Source organism: Fistularia commersonii, chromosome 14, assembly GCF_037954325.1.
Source record: "Fistularia commersonii isolate RoL2024-O1a breed Wild chromosome 14, RoL_Fcom_v1.0, whole genome shotgun sequence".
NCBI lineage: Eukaryota > Metazoa > Chordata > Actinopteri > Syngnathiformes > Fistulariidae > Fistularia > Fistularia commersonii.
This window is the reverse complement of record NC_141297.1, coordinates 11,338,058-11,356,419: the sequence shown is the minus strand read 5'-3', so window position 1 is coordinate 11,356,419 and position 18,362 is coordinate 11,338,058. Positions and strand designations below refer to the sequence as shown.

General features: G+C 39.4%; 3 protein-coding genes across 3 annotated transcripts in view; 1 reads left to right on the top strand and 2 right to left on the bottom strand.

Moving 5' to 3' along the window:
* Positions 1-120: 120 nt before the first annotated feature.
* LOC147227277 (PRELI domain containing protein 3B-like) lies at positions 121-4,116 on the bottom strand. The gene is made up of 7 exons (XM_086159367.1): positions 4,013-4,116; positions 3,649-3,828; positions 2,138-2,306; positions 1,951-2,040; positions 1,127-1,197; positions 657-759; positions 121-561 (listed from the first exon to the last, which is right to left on the bottom strand). Exons 2-7 carry the CDS (start codon positions 3,678-3,680, stop codon positions 445-447), a joined length of 582 nt encoding a protein of 193 aa, XP_086015493.1. The 5' UTR covers positions 3,681-3,828; positions 4,013-4,116; the 3' UTR covers positions 121-444.
* Positions 4,117-4,233: 117 nt separating this feature from the next.
* On the top strand, positions 4,234-5,626 carry atp5f1e (ATP synthase F1 subunit epsilon). The gene is made up of 3 exons (XM_086159782.1): positions 4,234-4,346; positions 4,668-4,792; positions 5,431-5,626. Coding segments are annotated over exons 1-3 (159 nt in total). The 5' UTR covers positions 4,234-4,314; the 3' UTR covers positions 5,433-5,626.
* Positions 5,627-6,735: 1,109 nt separating this feature from the next.
* LOC147227275 (piezo-type mechanosensitive ion channel component 2) overlaps positions 6,736-18,362 on the bottom strand; it is a 49,339-nt gene continuing 37,712 nt past the window's right edge. Inside the window, exons 45-58 of the mRNA XM_086159994.1 lie at positions 17,287-17,475; positions 16,782-17,006; positions 16,248-16,363; positions 13,151-13,298; positions 12,849-13,063; positions 12,099-12,257; positions 11,838-11,985; positions 11,155-11,343; positions 10,854-10,946; positions 8,835-9,004; positions 8,629-8,745; positions 8,408-8,487; positions 7,715-7,949; positions 6,736-7,092 (exon numbers count right to left, since the gene is read on the bottom strand). Of these exons, the coding sequence (XP_086016120.1) occupies positions 6,837-7,092; positions 7,715-7,949; positions 8,408-8,487; positions 8,629-8,745; positions 8,835-9,004; positions 10,854-10,946; positions 11,155-11,343; positions 11,838-11,985; positions 12,099-12,257; positions 12,849-13,063; positions 13,151-13,298; positions 16,248-16,363; positions 16,782-17,006; positions 17,287-17,475 (2,340 nt within the window). The 3' untranslated portion in view covers positions 6,736-6,836. The remainder of the gene's footprint in view (positions 7,093-7,714; positions 7,950-8,407; positions 8,488-8,628; positions 8,746-8,834; positions 9,005-10,853; positions 10,947-11,154; positions 11,344-11,837; positions 11,986-12,098; positions 12,258-12,848; positions 13,064-13,150; positions 13,299-16,247; positions 16,364-16,781; positions 17,007-17,286; positions 17,476-18,362) is intronic.

Sequence of the window (18,362 nt, the reverse complement as noted above, 5' to 3'; positions counted from 1 at the left end):
CGGTAGTGACTTCATTCCTGCTGTTAACAGTGCTCAGATGGTTAGTGCTGTACTGGAAAAGGGCATCAGTCAATGGGGTAAAGAAAGAGAATATTGATGAGATGGTATGGAGGCACTGTGTATTTTTTTTCTATAGTTTTAATATTGTAAGACTTAATGGTGTAAGTCTAAATGCAGTCCAATTGAACCCTGTTAGCTTTTAATCTTTCATACACTCAAAATTAGCTTTCAACGTCAAGAGTATCAAATTTTTGGTGTAAAGTGCTGCGGCAGGACAACCAGCAGTATGCTGATGATACACAAAAACAATGCGAGTAGGACCAGTAGATGGGGCTGTTGATTTCAGGCTGTGCTGGCAGATGAGGTGAAATCCCCTATAAAGAGGCAAAAGTCCAAGAGGTCCATCGGTCCATGATGGTAAGAATGCAGCATGGGAGGCTGCTATCATTTGTCTGTGACAGCTGCTGCCATAGGCACACGCATGGTTCCCCGAGCAGTTGCTGCCAATTCCTCAATTTCAGTATTTAATCGCCTGATGACCCACTCCATTGCCTCCCGTCCCTGAAACACAATAGTTGGAAAAGTGTTACACAACATGTGGTGCAGTAACAGTTATAATGCAACATTAGGTTGGGAGAATTCAAGGTCAGCATTACCTTGCCAGCATTGACAGAGATGGTCTTGGCCATGAGCCCCTCCAGATAGCTGCTCAAACTGACACCTTTCACACTAATCAGAGCCTCCTGGGTCAGAACGGTCCTGGACACATACATGACCACAACAGTGGTAAAGATCCTGCAAATTTCTAGTCTAATTTACATTTACTCAATCAAATATAAACTGACTTCATCCATTCATATGGTGGACACTATATATCATATAGAACTATCATATAGTTCATTTAATTTTAAACACACTAGCTGTGTTGATAGGAAAAGAAAGGACATGGTTTTGAATCAGCTCACCAGTGCTTAATAATCTTGTCTGTTCACCATCATTTAAATACAACTGAAGTTCCAGCAGAGAAAAACACAGGATAAAGATGCAGACATACTGTCTGACCAAAACTTGATGTTTCAGAAATCCAACAACTTTGAGATTTTAAGAAGGACAATGAGTCACTTACTTTTCAGGATCCTGGGGGTGAGGCTTGTATGTCAACTTTTCATCCACAGACACCAGGTTAGTAAAGGAGATCTGAGCAAAAAAAAAGCAAAAAAAAAAAAAACAAGGAGGATGTTGACAATTTTAGATCAGAAGAAATTATTGCATTTCTACATGCCTTTTAAAGTCTCATAGAAAAGGTAAACCTGCATTTCTTTGCTAAATTATACATCTGGGATTTTTCAAAGCTATTTCTGGCAAACTATCTAGCTGGTTGGTAGGACTCTTGCATCTTCTAACTCCTCTGAGTATATCCTGTTTAATTTCTTCAGGTATTTCATTAATATTTTCAGGTAGTTGCTTTTTCAGCTGTTTACAGCATCTATTTGACCTACTTAAAAGGTCATACACTTCACATTTTTAAAAGAAATTTCTTCCTAATTTCCAGGTCATGTTGATTTACTTTTTTGATGTTTGTCCTATTCATTTGTTGGAAACCTATGATACATTTGGGAGAAAACTTGATGAGTAAAAACAAACCCTCACCTCCCTACAAATAGTACTAGATAACGCCCCTGCCAGACAGTCAAGGCAAAAAGGTTGGCAGGAGAACAAGCAGAACTTGTGACAATCTAACTTAAATCAGGCGACTGAAAGAATTCAAAGGGATGGCAACTTTTTGCGACACAAAAATAATGAAAGGCTGTTCAACAGAACAGACAGATTAGTCAGTGTTCCAGAACGTGCTGAATTCGGTTCCAACCGACTGATAAGAGGGACTGCTGTGTCATAGAAAAAAAGATTCTTGAAGAAACTGGGTCTTTTTGACAAGATGATGCTACTCACATTTGTAGATTTGAGCTCAAAGATCTTCTCTCTAGGGTCAACTACTGAATGTTCTTGGACATAAGTGCATGTTCTAGTGACCCCGATGATCTGCAGGAAAAGGAGAATACATACTAATGGGTAAACTTGTAGAATAGAATCTCAATGGCTCTACCAAGAGCCACACAGTAAGTCTCATCTAACTTACAGATTTGGCAATAGCAGGCAGACCCCATTCAGTGCTGAGCAGTCGTTTACTGTGTAACCGCCCGTCTTTGTCCACGCCTCTATCCAGAACATCCACACCAAACACACTTGGGTTCATGGGGTTGGGATATTTTTGCATTGCTGCTTTGGTCACCGTCTCCCATGGATGGCTGTTAAAAACATTAAGGTCAAACACAAGCTCAAATACACTCATTTGAAGCCATGTCTAGTTTTTTTTCTTTTAATATGTTAATTGGCAACAGCCAATCCCATGACATGCAATATGTTTGCAATATGTTAATGGTAATTTAACAGAAGACAACAGATTGCCTAACAGTTCATTCTGCCCATTCGGTTATACCCTGACTACACTGTCATTTATTTTTCTTACCCACAATGACCACGGGAAACTGTTGCAAAACTATGTGGTGATACTTTTCAATGTCAGAGTTCATGTGGTGATACACAAAGAAAAGTGTGACACTTTTCTCTGCATGAATAACTAAAAAATAGGTGGGTAGATGACGTGTTACTCAGAGACCATGTCTGATGTCATGTCTATGGGACCAATAATGTCATATTATGTTTTGATGCTTATTTGGTTTTTTTGCTGATCTTATGGCTAGTTAGCTCAATTCAACATGAGTCAGATGCAGTTCACTTTACAAATTCAAACCGTCATTGTTTATTTAAGCTCAACAGAGCATTTATCTAGTTAAGTAAAATCTTAATCTGGGCTGATACACTGATTGGAAATGAAGATCAACTCTGGAGGGATTGGAATGACGGATTTGACTTTGATGTTTAAACCCAAACCTCAACTCAAACTGTAACGTTTATTTACGAGTCTTCTGTGAGAAACGCCCCCTCGGGACAATCAACATAAAATCCTCTAAAATGTTCTGGAAATGGCCTAGCTTAAATGTTCACCTCAGGGATTTAACTCAACAGGTAAAATGCACCCAACAGCAACGTTTCGATGTATCTTGGAAGAATGGCCTGGCTGAGTGGCAGTTATGTAACGATAAAACCACTGATAATGGTTCGCAGTGTCAGTCTTTTGACTCGTCCTTGAAACAGGCTAACCTCTTGACAACTTCTGGCTGAACCGAAGCAAAAAGGCTCGAAAAGAGCACTTTATCTTCAGTCCTTAAACACCAAAGAGACAAGCTAGCTTCACTCTTGCTAACTGTAAACAGGCTCACTTGCAGTTGCTTTATTCTCACACAAAACTCACTTATAATTATCTGTAACGATCACCCGATGCAAACGAGACAGATAACATAAATGCAATTTTGATAAACAATAGCTTGACGTTAAACTGATCAATTTGTGGCTAAAGTGCTAACGACAGCGGCAAAAGGGTACACAAAGGGTTAACCAAATTACCTAATTTAGCCAAGACGGCTAACAGTAGTATTGAATATTTGGTTAAAATTGCTTGTAGATTAAATACCAAATATCAAAACAAACAGTGGCGTAAATCACCACTGCACACAGGAAACCACTTACTTGAAAATGTGCTCTGACGCCCAGATCTTCATTTTAGCGGGTTTGTCTATCAGAGCTTGGGAGCCCGGCGACTAACGACAGCGTGACCGGGGTGAGGAAGGAGGGAGGGCTCGGTGAAGGAATCCAGCTATAGGGGCGGCAACGACCGACCAGACGCCACCTGGCGGCAGTGCTTTGGAACTGCAAGTCCAACGTGCAGATTATTTTCACTCGTAAATGCATTACTAAAAAATGAATACAGTTATTCGGGAGGGACAGGCAAAGCCATGTATAGCATTGATATTGGTAGAAATGACACTCATATGACAATCAGTTGAGAGTGTCTGATAACGACAAATCTGACAGAATTTTTGTATTAGCTTACCTTCTCACCGCTATTGTGATTCCATGTTTGTGTTGTCGGTGCATTATAAGTTTAATGTTTAATTAGTCCTCCTTTTTTCTGTAGGGATTAGAACTGGCATGGATCCTTTCCCACCAAACAAGACTGTAAATTCAATTTAAGTACCATAAAGAGAGGGAGTCCAATTTATGGGCGGGTCATAGTGTCGTCATAGCTGTCAATCGAAATGCACAATTGTAATTGGTCGGAAATACAGAAGCGTTCGTCATATGACGTCATCACGCAAGAGCCCGACCTGTCCTTGAAGCCACAACACGGGCAAGATGGTCGCATACTGGAGACAAGCAGGCCTCAGGTAAAGTAGATATCGAAAAAATACTGTTCAAATAAAGTGTTTACCGCGTAATGTTTGAGTATTATATTGAAGACATCGCTATGTATTCAAAAACTGTTTTCAAATGTAACGATCTACTTTAAAAAGCAGAATTGTATAGCATGTATGCTAGCTGTAACTTTAGCCTCCTCTGCAAGGTTTGGAGCTCATGCCGCTGTTCTCATTGAAATCCACCACCATATATCAGTAGATTAATTGTTACAGTGTTACTTTTGTGTGACCTTGTAATTTCGGTTGTGAGAATTGCTTGTCCTTTAGCTAACGCATTTGTCCTCCCCGTAGCTACATCCGTTTCTCCGCAATCTGCGCCAGCGCGGTGCGGGCTGCCCTGAAGCCGCAATTTAAAAGTGAGGCGGTGAGAGCGGCAGAAGCCAGCGTCAAGGTTATTAAACCCAAACCGGCAGCATGTAAGTAAACGAGCCATCAAAAAATAATAATTTAACCTATACTTTAAATACTCGTTTCGTCTGCACAGACCCGATTGTAATTGCTGTCAGTGTTGACTGTCATAAGGGGCTGCTGTGATATTTGAGCAGTGCAGTTCTCATCAATTTCCAAATGCAAAATTCGATAACATCGCGTGTATTATACAGCACTAATGGATGATTATGACCTGGATAACGAAGAAACCTCAACAAATATTAGGGTTTATTTTGAAAACCATGTAAACCAGATTTTCATTCATTGTTACATTTCATTTGACTTATTACTTAAATTGTAACATTGTTATTTTCTAATGATTTCCTGTTATTTTTTTATTAATGCACCATTTTATTCACAGCATTTTACTATATTACGTCAAAATAATGTAAATTTTTCAAGAATTTCATTGTGAGAATTTGTTAATTTTTGTTTTCTTCAAACATGCTCCTTCTAAGGCTCTGTTGATGGTGGCTCACATCTGTTTATCAGTACTAAAAAATAGGTTCTGCTGGCAATTTGAATCAACTCAATCATACTTGCCTTCACTATCAGTAATGTTCTGTTGTCTGAACTATGTTGGTGGACATCATTCAACAACTCCTCTGCTAATTTTTCTACTTAGGATGCCCTACAATGATTTAGGGCAATTTTTCCTGATGTTCTCAAGTTCTGCATCCCTCCTGTCCCGAACCCGATGGACAATTTACTGAAAAGGTGAAAATCTGGACAACATCAGGATGATCTGTTGGAGTGGCGGGGGACCTGAATGAAATGGCTTTCCTTTTTATTTTGAATTAAAGGTGGATATTGCTACTGGACTTGCTGTCTTGCCTGCTAATTTTAAGACCATAGGTTAGAGGATCACACATTGACAATCACTTTTAACAATTTATTGAGCTATAACAATCATCATGGGTCTGTTCAGAAACTTAGTATTTACAGAGGTATACATGTCCACCCGTGAGTATATCAACACTTGTTGAAATGTAATGAATTGTTTTAAGAGTTTAAATTCTGCACCAGGACAAACCTGGAACCAAATTCCCAATCATGCAATATTTGGGGGGTGACACTGGCCCATCAATAGAACAATATTTCATATACTTCTGTCAGTCAAGAATCATCAATATGGTAATGTATCATGTCATCAATTGATTGTTTCTGAAATGTAGTGCCAATTCAAAGAATTAAGTCAGAGTACCCACCCATCCTGGAAAATGGAATAATGTTCAGGTCAAGGGAGCTGTGGATAATAACGCATAATTCCCTTGAAAGTCTTATGTTGCCCTGAGAACTAGTCAAACCTGTCATTAGCCCATTAGAGATCCTCTACTGCAATTTCTAGTTATTTTAGTAATTTACAAAGTGCAGCGTGAAGCTGAAAAGGTATCTCATTGAATTAATAAATTTCTGTATTGAAAGATATTAAACTTGTCCTGAAAATGAGAGCAGAGTAAAATGAACAAAAAGTAATTTTAGTTACAAGTAATAGTTAAGTAATAGTTATTTTCAATAAATAGCATGAAAATATGAAAACTGAGTTTTGAATTGACAAGATATCATAATAAGATTTTGGTGTAAATTTTCCAATGAATACAAAATGATAATTAGGGAGGATATAAGAAGGAAAGTAAGTCAAGTATGAAGATTGGAACACTCAAGTTTTTCAAACAGTTAAAAAAAAAGGTCCTGGAAAAGGATCACTAGTAAAGAGTGGAAATCTTGTCAGTCATTTTTTTTTCTTTTTGTTGGACAAGTAAGGAAATCAGGGTTAGACAAGGAAAGCAATTGAATTACTGCTTTGGAATGGTCCGATTGAGAGTCCCTTTGTGAAATAAAGACTTGCATGTGAGAAACATCTGTTGCACTCTTAGCAGTTACCGGCAGGTAGGTTTTGAAGACTGTCCACGTCTGGGAGTTTCAGAAATTCACAAGTAATTTAGGTTTTTAGCTCTGGAGTTCAGTATATCTAGGTCCGTAGTAGATAGGTCCTCCCGTAGAGGCCCCAGACCCGAGTGTAAGACATTCCTAGCTATCTTTCTTTTCCCTTGTCATCTTGATCATGGTTTCAGGGGATCTGTAGAGGAAAATGAGTTTCTCAAAGAGTGTCTCCTCCAGCTCCATCTCTCCTGTCTCCCTGACCACAAAGATGTCTGTGCAGAGCTTGAGGACTCGGTCCACGCAGGGCAGCTCCTCAAACATAATGGATCTGGAGATCCCGTTGAAGAATTCCCTGACAAATTTCCCGATGACCAGCACAACAGACATGTACAGACCCACGATGCTGCAGCGGGAAGGAGAAAAGAACAAAACAAATAGACATGTGAGGGAGGAACCTGTTCATGCCTAGTGTTTTATTCCTGAGAGGACAATAAATTGAGTTTTAGCCTTTCCAGGACATTTAGTGAAGCACTATTATTATTATTCATTGTATTATTAATGCTATCACAAGGATTATTAAGAGATCTTTAGGGATGGATGAATGGAGTAAAGTGTAAATGTATCCCAAGATTGTCTTCACAACTTGGACAATAAATTGTTAAATGTTGCATCCATATCAAAATCTAAAGGGCTTTTACTTGACTCAAAATGTTTTTGAAAACATGTCTTTAAGTTGTCCCCCTGAAAGTCAGACTGACCAAATATACTCCTTGAAAATATTTAAAATACTGTAAAAAAAATTTAATACAACATTAAATCAACCGTCAGCCCTCTGTTTTCATGTTCAAAAAAAAACAGCAGGTTAGATTGACAGTTGAATAGTGTAGGCATTGGAAACTTCATCAAGACAGCAGTCTTGAAAAGGATCCTTACATTTCAGCATTATGTTGGTGAATATGGCAATCAAATAAGACAAAATGCTGGAAGTGTAAAAAAGTTATCTTGCAAAACATTGTGTCACCTACCCATGACCAGCCAGGAAGCCCAGACTGGAAGGACTAACTTTGTCACTGATCACCACAATCTCTATGCTGTGACACTTAAGGCCAGCCACGCCTGGAGCGGGTGAGCACTCCTCCACTACCCACCACTGCTCAGCATCCCTGTCCTCCCCCTTCGATGTCCCATTAGCTTTTTGAAGCTTGATTGACAAGGGCCTGAAGAAAGCCAGCGCCTGAAGATCAGGGCGATCCAGAAGCTCTGAGAGAAGATATACTCAGATTAAACAGAACAACATGAAAGGCCCGGAATACATTATTTACATTTCAATAACTTGCCAAGAAATTATTCAAAAATCAACTAGGTAGCTCCTACAAATAAACATTTTTTTCAACAGTGTCTCATTGGAATTTCACAAAAAGTAACCTAAAATCAGCATAAATTCACTGAAGATTAGAAAATTATAACCCAAAATATCTGCAAGAAATGATCTTGAAAAAGCTACCAATACATTTTATTTATTGAGAAAGTAGCTGAGTGGTAAGAAATCACTTAACAGAAATTGTTGAAAGAAAAAGCAAAAATTGGCAAGGCATTGCCTAGAATATTTAATAAATATCCAATGACAATTTCTGAGAAACAGAGTCAAATGAATATTATGTCTGAATAGCCACAAAGAGAGTTTATATAATTACGAATATATATTTGCAGGAACTAACCTACTTTCATCCTGGTTGCCATTTTCGACTCAGGTCCTTTAGGACCCCGGATGAACTTTGGCAGCAAAGAATTAATGATCCTACAGAACAGAAAGCACAGTATAACACCATTTAATTTAAATTCTGGCTGGACAAAATATTTAGAGCGAAGTTGCATGTGAATTTATTTCTTAAAGGATATACTATCTAAAAGCATCCCGTGTGACAGTACGGAGACTCACACAGGTTCGCTGCTGTCTCCCTTCAGCATGTGGACGATCCCCTCCTGTAAGGCCTTGTCCTCAAACCTCACAGTGTTTTCTCCCATCGTCTCAGGGATCATTGATATGGAAGCATTCCTGAGGATAAGAAGGGGGCAGGCTACTAAGACCTCAACTATGAATTAGTAATTGTAAACACTCGTGCACACACTGAGACAGAGGCTGACCTGAGCAGCGTCCAGCGTAAAGTCATGTATATGTGTGTGGAGTTGCTGAGCTCACGGATCATGGCCTCTCGGCTGGCCGGGCTGATGCTCCACAGCAGGCTGGCATCGCTCTTGATCTTAGCAACAGTAATGTCCTTTGCCTCGTAGTTCATTAAAAACTGCATCGCTGACTGAGCAGAAGAGAACAAAATCCACTGTAATCCTTGGAGTGTTACATATCAAAGCATTTTGGTCATGCATCACACTTGAATCCCTTCTGACACCTTAAAGAAGGGAACAGGGTAACTTTTGGTGACTTGATAAGTTACATACATTAACATATTCATGTTGAAAACTGTTTTGATTCAACAATGTGATGCATAAAACTGATGCACATTCTGTTGCCTCACTTGACATTTGATTCTGTAGTCGCCATTGGCTTGCTGTAGGTGGCAGTGTGACAAGCTAACAGCCTGTGTGTATTTGTGTGCACAAACTTGGAATCACAGTTTTGCTAAATGATGTTGATCACTCAGGAAACTAAAATTTTCAGGTATGTATTCTTCTGTATATATTCAGTATGTAATTGCTGACTATTATATCTGACATTTCCTTGTGTCATCCTTGCACTTATAAACAGATTCACTACACATTTTGAATATGTCGTCATTTAGAATTATAGAAATCTAATAAATTATATGGAATGGGACTGTTATTTCATTTGAAGGCATACTGCAGTTTTGTATCCATTTTCTCTTGGGGAAAAGTCAGTTCATGAGAAATGTGAATTTAAACAATCAACCCTGGATAATAAAAGAGGGGAGAGAGGTGCATCACAAGAGATTGCCTGTTGTTTCTATTTAATAAATTCAGGTGTCTGTTATGAGTTTGAGAAGCGGGAACAGATGTCCCGTAAATCTGATAATTGTATATGTCAGAACGTCAATGAATACATTCCAAGGACATTTTGATACATATAGATCTGGTCCGAGTCTATTAGGATGTTTTTTTTTTTTTCCATTTTTCTTTTTCTTTAATTTTGGTTGAATTTACAGGAACAACATTTCAAATGAACCAAAGTGTTCCCAAAAGAGCATGTGGGGACTGTTACTCTGTCCAGAATGCAATGTTTGCCGTGCAAATCCATTACCCAAGTTGGTGCAGTGCTTTACATTAACACTCTTGACTTTATCCTCATATCTGGCCAAATATGCAGAAAAACAATAAAAAGGCCTATCCCAACACGTCATGGTACAATCTGGAAAACATTGTGTCGCACTTTGTTCAAAGAACACTGGCTGCCTGAAGGTTGCAAACCCAGAAGATTCTTGGACACATCACCAAAGTATATTTGATGGACCACTCCAGCATTTTATTGTTTCTTCTTTTAAATTGGTCAAATACACTGAAAGAGGGATGGAGCGGTGTTTTTTCCCTTCAATTTTCCTGCAGTTGGAATTTTTGACAACCACTATCAGCAGCTGCACGTTAATGGATCATTTGAAAAACAAGATCACGGACAAACAAAACCACTTTGTTGTATTATTCCCTCATGTGACTTCAATGAAGTGTCCATTTCCAAACCATCAGTGCTCACATCACCACATTTCTGCTGAGGTCCTATAAATGGAAGGATGGCTTCCATATGGACAGATAAAAATGGACCCCAAACGCAATTGATTCAGTGGAAGTGCCTGTTATGGACGCAATGATACCACAAAGCAAGACTGCTACGGAAACTGGTATAGTCCCTTGCAGCTGAAAGCTTCCCGCAATCAGTTTGAGGTTGGACAACATCCATATCGCACAAGTTCATTTTCAGTGGACTGAAAGACTGCAGCAAAGTTGGTCTACATGACTGCTACCAGCTATACTGGGACTGAGACAAAAAGCATGAATAGATCTATAAAAAAAATTCTGCGTCCACTGGGATAAATATTTTTGTGTAATTTTTATGTGAGTCATGGAGAACAAGAGTTGTCCTCCATGAGGAGAACATAAAGACACGAAGCGGTGAATGGATGAATAAGAGTATCTCACTGCATAGGTTGCATAGACTTTGGCCAGGTGGTCGAATCTGGCTTCTGAGAACGGAACCAAGTTCTGCTCCTGGGCACTCATGGTGAACAGAGGCTGAGAAAAACAAGCGGATGAATATTGTGACATCATCTCAGAGACCAAAAGAAACATGAACACGGCACGGGTGTCTATTTACGCAGATGTAGTTTTGCGATATCATTTTCATGGGAAATAAAAAGTAACAGCAATTCAGAAGATCATTTATTATTATATATATAAAAAAAAAAAATCGATCAAATTGACACGTTTTGAATGTTCTGACCTCATAACCTGCAATGCTGAGCTGGATGGAGACATCCACGGGCTGGTTGGTCACTCCTGCTGCTGACTGGACAAGTGACATGAAGAGGAGGGGGAACCAGATGATGCTGATAAGAGCAAAGATAATCACTCCTCCCATTCCATATTTCACCACTTTCTTCTTCTTCTGCCCTGGAGGGTGAGGGTATTTCTGGAAGAGTTGCATTGAAGTGACTTTAATTTATAGCACAGGTCAACTGATTATCAGTAATGACAGATAATTGGATAAGACAGTAATTTTTCACAATATATTTTTATTAGTAAGTAGTAATTAACTGGCTTGTTTAAAATTAGAAGTGGAAGTCTATAAAAACATTTTTAAAGAATCTTAGACTAAGCATCTACCTTGATCAAATGGCAATATGTTTTGGTTTGGCACACATGCCCTGAAGATGCAGATTATAAGAAGTAAGGATAATGAATTTACTTTTATAACGATCACTAATAACTGATAAACTTTTCTCAACTCAGAGTAAAAACATAACTGTTTTCAGTGTCGTGTTTCACTTCTATCATGGCATGATAGAAATATTCAGGAAAGTCTGTTTACTGATAATTGATGAGTGTGAGGTTTTCCAGGAATAATAGTCTTTAGAAATGATGAATTACAGTGGGACTCAGACACACACACACACACACACTTACTTTCTCTGACTCCCTCCAGCACTTGAGGATGAATATGTTCGCATAGAGGTCCTCAACACAAATCCAGTTGGACAGAGACAGAGTGGTGTCGGTCCAAACCCAATCCATCACAGCTCTCATCTCTGTCAGGAAGGGAACCATCCGAAACCTAAAAGAGGAGCAAGTCAGCATGAGCCAAATAGAATACTAGAACATAGAATGAAACAAAACAAAAATATGTATCTCTAAAAGGAATAGTGTCTCCAGAAGACACTTCTCTACCCTTGGAAGAGGAATAGATTGATGTAGTTGTAGTTTTTGGTGAGAAAGTTTCCCAGGATGCGGTTTGGGTAGCCGCATTTGATCTGGTACGCGGAGAGGCCAAAGTAAATGCACTTTACGAAGTACCAGAGCTGGGCGACTGGATTCCTGTTGAACCTCCTGTGGAGCCAAAAAGACAAATAAGAAGAAACTGATGAAAATCCCTTCTTTTTTTTAAATGGAGTTACCAGATGTCTTATACATTAAGAAAAAGTACAAATGACTGCTGCTCTTGGAAAATGGTATCCAAACAAAGAGCTAAAAGGACAATCAGTCAAATTTCAGGCTTGATGTACATTGCGATTAATATAATATAAAATGGTAGTTTATCAATTTCTGTTGATTATCATGTGACTATGATATAATGAAGTTTTAACACAGAACTTGGTGATTTGATTTTATTGTTGACACACGTCACTTACTGTTTTTTGTTGTTCTTTTTACTAAACATTATAGAAACCTCAAAACATGAGCTAAATGATATAGAAATCTAGCTTAGAAACACTCCTGTATTGCTTTGTAGAAATAAAACAGTTTCGATAAAAAATACAATTCAAGTAAGGCAGAAGCAATAAAGTCTGAGTATTGGTATATTTTACAAACTGTTTAGAAGTTTTATTTTGGGGGAGTTTTGATGAGACGAATCCTGGGATGAGGATTTAACAAAAAATGAACAAGGAAAGGAAAACACAGATCAATTCAGCGCATAACCTTTCGGTGACCCCGGGGAGAATGAAGAACATCCAGAAGTGTATGCCGAACACCAGGACCACCTGGAACACACACTTCCCCAGCAGAGACTTCTTCAGGTAGAGGGCTCGGTCCACTATCATCGTCCCAAACTGCATGAGCAGCATGACCAGGAAAGCCTCTGGGACCTGGTCTTCCGACAGGGACTCCGTGATGTCGGCCGCTGCTGAGTATTTCTATAGGCAAGTTCATCATGTGTGTTTGTATGTCATTCAGCATTTAACATGTGTTTATTCCCAGTCAGTAATGTTACACACACTTACCCCAAAAGCCCAGTATCCATATATAGTGACAATGAAGTTAACCACGTCGATGAGGAACATGATGGCGTAGACGTCACAGACAGGACTGTACTCTGGGTGGATGATGTCATAAAAAAACTGCCTTATGGGTAAGTAGACGTGAAGTGCACTGGAGGAAAAAGAGGAAATTCAGTGCATAAAAAAAAAAAAATCAGGAAATCAAACAGGCCCTTCTATATGCCCCTTAATTCACATAAAACATAATACACTGAGTAAACAGTAACCTTTCACTCCGTCTGGACCCCATCCTGTCATGACTGAGTATGATTCACATAGTTTGACACAGGCACTAGTAGGTGGAGTTTTAGAGACCGGAAACAGAAGATAGACCGGAGGACAGAAGGTCCGGGAAAGCATTTCTGTATCTGACATGGTTGTAATAGAAGTTATTTAATGAGACCAAAGGAGGACTCAGTTCGTTTACGAACAAATCATCGCGTGGGGGTCTACAGTCCAAGAACACAATAGTGTTTGATAGAGTGTGAAAATATGGACCGTTGCTTAACAAAAGCAAATGCCAGTTTGTAGCTCTGGAGGTTGTCTTCCTTGGGAACAAGCTCCCAGCACAAGGTGTTCAACACGTCAAGTCAAGAAAAGATGGAAGCCATCCAGGACATTCCAAGTCCCACAGACAAGACAGGTGTGTTACGCATCATGAGGATGATTAACTTTGTAGGTAAATTCATTTGCATTTGTGACAACCTGCATTTCTGTGCACCTGCGTAAAGACAATTTTTACATGGATATGTAAACATGACCAAGAGTGGCAAAAGCTCAAAAAAAAAAAATACTAACAGCAGCACCTGTACTAACGTTCTCCAACCCAACAAAGAGGAAAAAGGTGTCGACGGGAGCCTCAAAGGATGGCATAAGTGCAGTACTGCTACGGGATGGAGATGAGCGTAGGAAACCAGTGGTCTATGCATCCATGACAGTAACTGAATGCAGATATGCTCAGATAGAGAAATAAAAGAATGCCTGGGGTTAATGTTTAGTTTAGAGACGTTCCACAGCTACATATATGGGTTACCCATATTCACTGTGGAGACTGAAGATCACCTTTTAGTTGCAATCATCAAAAAGAATCTAAATGAGATGTCATAGGGGATTCAGCTGCTAATAATGAAAATGCAGAGATCTGACTTTGAATTGATTTACACACCTGGCAAACACCTAATACTCGCTGATACTTTCAAGAGCACCTGCAAGAGATGGAGTGAACACAACGGATGAGGATGTTCAAATCCACCTGAAAATGATTTCTGCTGCATATCCTGTATCAGATACAAAATTGAAACAAATAGTGGACAAAACAGGCTAAAGACTAAAGAGTTCCAAAAGGTAATGCTGAAGATGGAACATGGATGACCTGTGGGTTCACAGTTGTCCACAGTTCTACCACATCACGGGTGTTGTCAACGGACTGTGACTTAGACAATACAGAATGTTCATCCCACAAAGCGTAAGACAGGACTTGCTATACAGAATCCATGCGGGTCATCTTGATACTTAAAAATTCAAAAAGAGGGCAAAAGAGACTATTCTAGCCTGGCATTAACCAAGACATTGAGAGACCGATAAGTGGATGTGAAACATGCCAGAAACAAGCAAACCAAGGAGCCATTGATGCAAACAGTTGTTCCAGCAGCACAAAGTGGAAATTAACTTGTTTCATTTAAAAGGTAAAGATTCCTTACTCATTGACTATTACTCAAAGTTTCCAGAAATGGCATTGCTGTAAAACACATCAGCCGATGTCATTACCCATGTGAAATCCGTTTTTGCCAGACATGGCATACCAAACACAATGGACCATGTTTCAGCAGCAGAGTGATTTCAGTCATGTGACATCAAGTCCTCCGTTCACACAATCATATGAGAGAGCTAAGAGTGTACATATTCTCAAACAACTTTTGAAGAAAGCTACTGACAGCAACTGACCCTTATCTTGCTTTACTCAGCTACACAGCATCACGACTTGACACACTGCAGAGTCATACACAGCAAAAACAATGACCAAACCTCGAACATAAATTAAGAGCAAAAGCTGAAATAGAAGGCATTCTATGACAGAACAGCCAAGCAAATCCACCCATGTTGTGCAATGACACAGTCTGGATTGAAGATGATGGATGAAAAACAAGAGCAACTGTTCTTCAAAAAGTAGCTACAAGGTTATTCAAGGACAGATCCTTAGACGAAATCGCCGTAGTCTTTTAAAAATACCAGCAAGGTGAGGCCATCACTGAGCCTGAGACGATTCACTCACCTTCTACAGATCACAACACAAATACCAACCCCACATGAACCCATGGTGAGAAAAAAAAAAAAAAAAAAATACAGACCTGGAAAAAAACTGGAAGACTGAACTTGGGATGGATAAGATGTTATTTAAAAGAATAAATTAAAAAAAAAAACACTGTTGAAGGTATGCTTGTTCAAAGGCTATTTTGTTATAAAGCTAATAAATTGATCATAAAAGTAAGGATGCTACATAAGACTAAGGACATGTTTGTAAAATATTTTAAATAACACTTAAGGCAACTGACCTGTGATTTGTTTAACACGAGTATTATATTTTTGCCAAAAGAAAGGGGGCTATCACAAATAGGTATGATTATCCCAGCTGGACACAAGCACTAGTGTGTGGAGTTTTGGAGACTGGAAACAGAAGATAGACCGGAGGACAGAAGGTCTGGGGAAAGTGTTTCTGTATCTGACATGGTTGTAAAAAGTTATTTAATGAGACCAAAAGAGGACTCTGTTTACAAAGAGACAACGAACAAACACATCCTACATGCTCAAATGTGAACGCTTGCAAAAACAAAAAAATGAATGTGAAATATGTCAAAAATAATTAAAGTGTTCAAATCTCAAGAGCAGAGTAGATGTAAAAAAAAAAAATCTGTGCTGTACACAAAAAGACTTAATAGAAATTAATAAAAATGTCAAAGAGTTGCCGAATTTAACATCTCACTTGAAACAAAATGATTAAGCAAACAGAAGCAAAAGTTTAAGTAAAAAAATAAAATACAGACACACACGCACAAGCACGCACACTTCAATGATGGATGCTTTGGCCTGCAGCATCTTCTCTCTGATTAGCTGTCTGATCCTCTGCTTCCGGGTCAGTGGAACTTTCTGTCGCTCTCGTCTTTTCCTCTTGCCGCCCGCCTTCTTGGGCTTCACCTCTCCAAAAGAAAAAGAGAATTTTGAAACCTTCATTAGGGCCGGACCATGCGGAAAGCAGAATAGACAAAGCCACCCTTTTCAGTATTGCAAAATGCAAATTTTTTTTTTGCTTGGGTGTTGGAAAATACATGTCAGATGCACAACATGGTTACACAATATAGCCAAATACAGATATTAATACAAATTGTGTATGTCTAAATATATGTATGTCTTGGAGGTTTACCTATCAAAAAGCTTGAAAATTCTATATCATGTAAAAAAAGATGAAACATAGCCCAGCTTAAGGTCATTGTTGGTTTGCAGTACTTAATCAGAGAGAAAAGGAAAAATATTTATCAATAATCCTGGCTATTCTACCCTCTGAATTCAACCATAAGACATGGACCAGAATGTCCTAAACTGTTTCTGATTGATCACCCTCTGATTCTGCAGAGTCTCCTCCTTTTCGTCTGAAGAACATGGAGGTGGTAGAGGTTTGCAGAGGGAGAAACTTGAGCCGGCGTGGAAGTTTATCTTTGTTGCCAATCTTATCTCCTCCTGTCGCCTTCTTTTTATCCACTTTCTTCTTCATTTTTTTGAAGAAATCAGGCATCTCAACCTCCTTGTTGTCCCACAGCCCATGGCACTACAGTGGACACCAAATAACCAATTAAATTTTTTTATAAAGTAATACGGGATAAACTGCCAGAAGTTAAGACAAATAAAAAGGTCAATCAGTAGATTCTGTAGTTTCATGTGGCTTTACAGCGTGCTATTGGTTTGAAATAAAAACATGACTGACACCTTTCAGCTAATGTTACCTTTTTTTTCGGTAGTTGTGATCAGAAATTGGAACATTTTCCATTCATGACAGAATATCTTCAATGATCCTTGATATTTGAAATAGCTTTTTTTTTTCACATTACCTTCAAAATAGAGCGGTGAAAAAACAGAGCTAACAACTGGATGAGGTCAAAGAGGACATAGCCATCCTTCTTCTCCACCCCAATGATGTTAGGTAGTGCAAAGGGCCGCTCTGCGTTGATGCCACGGTACGATGAAGAGGTCCAGGGGAAGAAGCCAAACTGGAAGAAGTACTTCACCACAACAGTCAGCTAAAAGAACCACAAGCAAATCCTGTATCAGTTCATTCTACAAAGCATTATCTTGAAATGCACTATAAAGGGTAACCTGCAGCATAAAGGGTAACAAACTGTGACATATTTGTTTGCACACGCACGCACAGGCACACGTACACAAAGTATTCCATCACCTGCTTTGACTTGCAGATGAACTTAAGTGACATCCCATTCCTAATCCATTGGGTTTAATATGATCTCTGTCCACCCTTTGCACCTATAACAGCTTCAACTCTTGAAGGCTGTGGGAAGGCTGCCCACAAGGTGTGCATTTATTGGAATTTTTTACCATTCTTCCAGAGGCCCATTTGTCAGCTCACACAGTGATGTTGGATGAGAAGGCCTGCTTCTCAGTCTCTGCTCTAATTCATCCCAAAAGTGCTCTATGGGGTTGAGGTCAAGACTCTGCAGGCCAGTCAAGTTCATCCACACCAGACTCCATCATTCCTGACTTAATGGACCTTGCTTTGTGCACAATTATGTTGGAGAAGGAAAGGGCCAGCTCCAAACTGTACCCACAAAGTTCAGAGCATGGACTTGTCCAAAGTGTCTTGGTATGCTGAAGCTATCAGAGTTCCTTTCACTGGAGCTACGGGACCAAGTCCAGCTCCCAAAAAAAAAACACCCCACACCATAACCCCCCCCCAAACTTCACATTTGGCACAACGCAGTCAGACAAGTACTGTTCTCCTGGCAACTGCCAAACCAAGACTGGTCCATCAGATTGCCAGATGGAGAAGCTTGATTCATCACACCAGCAAACACATCTCCACCACTCTAGAGTCCAGTGGCAGCGTGCTTTACACCACTGCATCCGATATATTCAACTGCACTTGGTGATGTGCGGCTTGGATGCAGCTGCA